Source organism: Manis pentadactyla, chromosome 15, assembly GCF_030020395.1.
Source record: "Manis pentadactyla isolate mManPen7 chromosome 15, mManPen7.hap1, whole genome shotgun sequence".
Lineage (NCBI taxonomy): Eukaryota > Metazoa > Chordata > Mammalia > Pholidota > Manidae > Manis > Manis pentadactyla.
Window position 1 is genome coordinate 66,663,882 of NC_080033.1, and position 6,000 is coordinate 66,669,881.

A 6,000-nucleotide genomic window follows, 5' to 3' on the forward strand; every position below is an offset into this window, starting at 1 on the left:
CAGGTGCTTGTCTGAGGGACCCAGCTGCAGGCAAGCGCTCCAGGACGCTCCTGCTGCGCGGGCCCGACGGCAGCCACCGCCACTTAAGAGCTACCTCGGAGCGCTCGCTCAGAACCATGTTTTACCAAAACGCATGTTAAAATTGGCAAAGTGCTGCCCTAATAGAAGGAGCCACAGCGTACTCAGGAAACCTGGGAATGCCGGTCCTGTACCCCAGCCCTGACCTACTAAATAAAATACTGGGTGATGCTCGGCCTGGGAATCTGTATTTCCCATTTTCAGATCCCTTGGTTTAAACAAGAGGCTGCATGTCTCCGCTGGGTGGAATCAAGGAAGGCTTCCCTGGGAGGTGACCAGATCTGAGCGTGACACATACATAGGAACTGGCCCAGGGGGAGGCATGCTGGCAGGGGCCATGACTGCTGCAAGCTCATTGGCGAATTCTGGATGGCTTGGGAGGGGTGGGGTCAGGTGACAGGGCTAACGGAGGGCAGAGGGAATAAGGTGTGGGCCGCTTCTCCGCAAAGGTGCTCCCTGGGCGAGCAGTCACGCAGTGGGGCAGGGGCCGTGGGTGACAGTGCAGGCTCCGGGGCCCTGCCCCAGCCCCTTGCTCAGTGCCTCCAGAGTGGGACAGGGCATCGCGTCTCTCACAGACTTCCCGTGTGGCTCTTGATGCAAACCAGACTGAGGCCTGCTTTGGAGAAGCTGGGGCCTGAGTCAGCTCTTACTGGGAGAGCTTCCGGGGTTCCCTTGCGGGAAGGGCTAGGCCTCGTCCATCAGGGCTGGTCTGGGTTGTGGCAGGCAAGCTTTGGGGACATTTTGGGGTACAGGCAGTGGGGGGACACAGCAGACGGCTCAGAACGGAGGGAGGCTGAGAGGGCAAGGAAAGAACATGGGCCCAATTCAGACTAGCCTGGAATAGACTTTCTGTCCAAAAGCCCTGTGGTGTGCCTCTGAAACTCCACCTCCTGTACTCTGTTTCCTAAACAACAGCCTTGGCCAGTACAGTCAGTCTCCCCACCCCTCTGCTTGACCATCCCATTCCTGCAGCTGCCCCTTGTGGGGTCTCACCGACCTAATGGCTGTGTCTGTGTGTCCTTGTACAGCCATGAAGAGTCTCTGCAGTTTAAACATGAACAGCACCAAGCTCTCAGCTGACACCTACGAAGATCTGAAGGTAACTTCTCCCTTCTCCCATCCTCCAGCCAACAAGCAGAAATGGTGCTTTGCCCCCATGCAGCTTATTCTCCAGCAGAAAGGCTGTTACACCAGCAGATAAGCCCACAAATAAAATAATGGCAGGTCAAGAGAAGTGATGAAGAGGAGGCCAGCAGGGATTGGTAGATTGGAGGACCTGTTTGGCAGGGTATGATCAGGGGTAGTCCCTTTGAAGTAGAGGCCGCATGAGCTGAGATCCAAAAGAAGCCGAGGATGCAGAAGGCGAGAGCAAGAACAAGTTTTAAAGGTCCTGCGGCAGAGGGGTTGTCACACACTGACTTTGTAGTGAATGGGACTAGAAGAGAACAGACTGCACCAGACTGAATAAGCCCTCGTGGGTCATGAAAGGGCTGTGGAGTCCATCCAAGTTCAGCAGAAAGTGTTCAGAGGCTCTAAGCAGGGTAATGAGTTATGCTTTCCAAAGCTTGTTGTGGCTGTTACATGGAAGATGGATTTTCTGAGAGGGAATGTGAGCTATGGTAGAAGCAGGGGAAACATTTACGGGCTGATGCGGTACAGCAGGTTACGAGCGTGGACTGGCAGCCTCCGCTAGGTCGGCAAGACAAAATGAGGAAAGAGAGTCTGAGTGGGGAAGGGGCACGTTTTGTTTGTGGAAAAGCACATCTTGGAGGTTTGGATGGGCTGGGCTGGGCCCTCAGCAGCCTCTGCCACCCCGTCGCCCTAGGCCCTGTTAACCCCGGAAGGAGTGGGTAAGGCACAGAGCCAGTGCCGTATGATGATAGGGCAAGGCCAGCAGCTGGATGGCACCCTGAGCTCACTGGCACCCTTGCACCCGGAAGCTACTTGGAGGGAATCCCCCTCCAGCAGGGATACCCCTCTCACCTGCCACCTCCAGCTTGGCCAGAGGCTCACTGACTAAGGCTCCAGGTGCCTTCAGAGCACCTACTGTGTGCCAGGCGGTGCTGGGGACTGGGGTGCCAGGATATGGCTGGCTCACCACTGCCTGGAGGCAGCTCAGTCCTGGCAGGCAGAGAAGCGCAGCTAACCAAGGTGGGACAGGATGGGCCAGCAGGGAGGGGACCACTAGCCCTACTCATTTATAAAAGGAGGTCTAGAGAAGTGAGTCTGCAGGGAAGCCAGAAGGGAGAGCCGAGGAGCATGTGGAGAGGGAGGCAGAGCATGGGTGCAGGAGACGCAGGAGGGGCCAGGGCAGAGTGCCACCCAGCGGGCTCAAACCTCAGCACCGTCAGCCTCACCCGGGCTCACTGGAAATGCAGACTCCAGGGCCCCCTCCAGACCGACCAAGTCTGAATGGGCATTTTAGCTCCACCCCTGAGGGTCCCTGTGCCACGGAAGTTGAAGAAGCAAAGATCTCAGTGCCCCCAGACCATGCAGAGAAGAGGGCATGGTAAGAAAAGTCACTTTCTATCACTGTGTTGCTTCTGCACATTGGGAGATATGGTGCTAACTCGATGGTACTGGCCAGTAACACCAGCCTCTGTGTTGTGGGGACTCAGAGCAGTCTGGGGGCTGCCTGCCCTGGGGATGAGGCCACGCAGTTCACTGCCAGTCCAGCCAGATCTTCCCGTTTTCCAATAGAACCTGGGAACCTAGACTGTCCTGGTGCAGCCCCCTCATTTTGAAATGTTGGCTTCAGTTTTTTTTTTTACCACACTGCTGTGGTGAGAGCAGACCCATTTGTAAGCTCTGCCCGGGCAGCAGGGAGTCACTAGCACTGTTGTGCAAGGAGAGCAGTGAGGAGTTGTGTGTGTGCATGTGCAAGCGTGCATATGTGTGTGTGCAGTAAAAGATGACATAGCCTGTGTACATAGGAAAGCTGGGGAGGGAGGCAGCGAAGGCAGGACACCAGTTAGCAGCCTCTCCATACAGAGAAGGCAGGTAAGAAAGGGCCAACTGCCCACTAAAGGAGGAGAGGCAGCGCTCTGGGTAGCGGGATGAGAGTGGAAAGGAGCTCTGAGGAACAGTGGGGGGAGTCCTGTAGTCTAGCGAAGCCCTGATGGGGACCTGCCCCCCAGGTGCCTGCAGCTGGTGCTGACCCGCTGCATTCACCCTGCCTGACTGCTGCAAATGCTCTCAGCAGTGGCAGAAGCCAGAGTAGCTGCCAGCCGCAGAGCCCACACGCGGTGCTGGACAGGGTGCCCGGACTTGCCGCGGTTTGCTATTTAATCCCTGGCACCGTCCTGTGAGCCAGTGACCGGACACAGATTCGCTCCGCAGATGAGGAGACGGGCTCCAGGTCCGCCTCAGGGCCCGTGGCCAGGAGGAGGCAGAGCTGGGCTGTGGCCTGCTTTCCCTGGGGAGGGCAGAGCTGCCCTCTGTGTTGTCCCTGGGGTCCCCGTGCGCGGGGCCCAGGAGCCCCAGCCGCCACGCGGGCCCAGCCAGGCTCTGGAAGGGACCGACCCTTCTTCCCCCGCAGGCGAAGCTGCCCAACCTGAAGGAGGTGGACGTCCGCTACACTGAAGCCTGGTGAAGCCCCCGGCCTGGCAGAAAGGAGTTTGCAACCGCAACACACAATTCTTGACTAATAGCCGTAGAGCAGCCGGTCCTGGGGTCCCGCCACCTGTGTCCTGGCTGGGAGAGAGACGGGGGAGTCTTTCTGGGGGCTGAGCGGGGAGGGGCTGGGGGGGTCCGCCAGCACGCCCAGCCCCTGCCTGATTCTTTTAGCTTCGTAATTGGAAACCTTGACCTGATCTAAAATGGACTTTGTAGCAACCAGAGGAGCGCCAGCAGGTCGGGGAGGGGTGGGCGGGGGGCTTGGGGAGGGGGTCCCCTGTGGATTGTCTTTGCCTTTGTGTTTAATGCCGTGTGGGAAAAGTCGACTGGATGCCACCATCACACAGTCCTGCTGGGCGTCCGGCCGAGGAAGGGTGCCCCCTCCTCAGAGGCCCGCCTGAGAGCTCCCCCCACGCGGGGCAGGAAGCCCCAGTCCCGCCATCACGCCGTCCTGTGTCCTCGCCATTGCTATGCAAAGTGATTCTTGTTGTACATAAGATTTAAATAACGCGCCTATTTAAGAAATGTTGACAAATTGCGGGTCTGGGACCTGCCTCTTATTTATGAAGTCTCTGACCGCCCCCCCGCCCCGCCCGCCCTGGCGTGTCATACTGTATAAACCAGTCAGCTGTTGGGGGAGTGGTAGTATTATTGTTATTTTTTTAAAGGAAACAAACAGACAAAAAAAACAAAAAAAAAAACCACCTCCTTGGAAAATTAATCGCTTTGTCGTCATGGGGTCTGTATGCTCACGCTCTCCCACCAGCTGTCCGTCTGCCCCCTGCCCGTCCGTCTGCCCCCTGCCCGCCCGCCTGCCGGTGTGTGTTTCTGATTCCCAGGTGTCTCCAGCGTCCTCGCAGGGTGGGGGTCAGGCTGGGGGAGGAGAAGTGGGGTCCCCACATTGTAGTCTTGCTCCTCTAAGGCCCCAGCTTTCTCTTGGCCCCCTTTACACGTTTGGAGGGGTGGGTGCTAACCTGTCCTCCCCTGCCCGGCCCCTCCCCGGAGGTCTCCCACCTCCGGAGGCCTCTGTCCCTGACCTGACCCCCACCTGTGGCCCCCTGCCACCCTTGCCTCTCGTGGTCGCCTCTGCATGCCCGCCTCTTTGCATGGTCTCTTGGGAGAAGAGAGAGATGTTGTCTCCTCCAGCCTGACTGCCCAGCCCCCCGCCCCATGAATGTGACCACTGCAGCGCAGACGCCCCTTCTGTCCCCGCACCTGCCCCAAGACAAACCAGCCTCCATGTCTTTCGTAATTGTAGGCTTTTTCTTAACAAGCCCTCACTGTACAGAACAGCCCCTCTATGGTTTACTTGGGTCCCCTCCCTGCCGAGCCCCCTTTTCTGTTGGTTTAGCACAAATACCGCCCCCTCCGGCACCTCCAGACCTAACCCCCTGTCAATGTAATTGTTTTATATATATTTAATCTTATTCAATGGAAACCATGCTTTTGTCGTTTTATACTTTGCTAGGTAGACTTTATTACCCCCCGACTATGCCCTCATTTTTTTAAAAAAGGAGAAAAAAAAAAGAAATTGGGTTTGTCTTAATTCCTTTTACGTGCCAGGTTTTATTTTGTGTGTGCGTGCGAGTGTGCCTCGTTTTGTGTTCTGTTTTTGTTGTTGTTTTCTGTTGTTTGGTTTTATCCTCCCCACTCTGGTCCATCTTTACAGCACTCTGGTGCAGGAAGAAGCAGAAGCAAAAAAAAATTTTAAAACGAAGAAAAAAAAAAAAGAAGAGCCGAGACATGCCAGCCCTTCCCTTCGCACTGTTGCTTTTCCTGATGGTTAGTACTACTGTCACGTAGCTGTGTTCAGAGATGTGAAATACTTTCAGGCAAAAATAAACTGTAAGTGACTCATTGACACCAGCCTTTCTGTGTGACTGCGAGGGGGCCTTTCGGGGGAGGGGACGGGCAGGGAGCAAGACCCAGGCCAGGAGTCGGGGGCTCGGGGCAGAGTCTGAACACCCTGTCCCGAGTGTCCAGGGCTTCTTGCCCTCAGGATGGTTCACATGGGGACCAGGCCTTCCTTTGTCATGGGGCGTCCTGTGGCCTCAACCCACCAGATGCCAGTAGCATTCTCCCCCCTCCAGTCATAACAACCAGAAGAGTCCCAGACACTGCCCGGTGCCCCATGGCAGAGTCACCCCCCGGGACAGCCTGTCCCAGTGGTCTCGCCTGAGGTGCGGCAGGGCCTCGTGGAAGCTCTGGGCCAGTGCCTCTCAGTCAAATGCGCCTTCTCACCTGGGGGGTCTCGGGAACATGCAGATGCTGCTTGCCAAGGTCTGGGTGAGGCCCGAGACTGCATCC

The 6,000-nt window shown here is 56.8% G+C and overlaps 1 protein-coding gene across 1 annotated transcript in view; it reads left to right on the top strand.

Annotated features, from left to right (window-relative positions):
• Nucleotides 1-5,554, top strand: part of CMIP (c-Maf inducing protein) — a 208,567-nt gene extending 203,013 nt beyond the window's left edge. The window contains exons 20-21 of the mRNA XM_036909352.2: nt 1,107-1,177; nt 3,617-5,554. Coding sequence (XP_036765247.1) covers nt 1,107-1,177; nt 3,617-3,670 — 125 coding nt within the window. The 3' untranslated portion in view covers nt 3,671-5,554. The remainder of the gene's footprint in view (nt 1-1,106; nt 1,178-3,616) is intronic.
• Nucleotides 5,555-6,000: the final 446 nt, after the last annotated feature.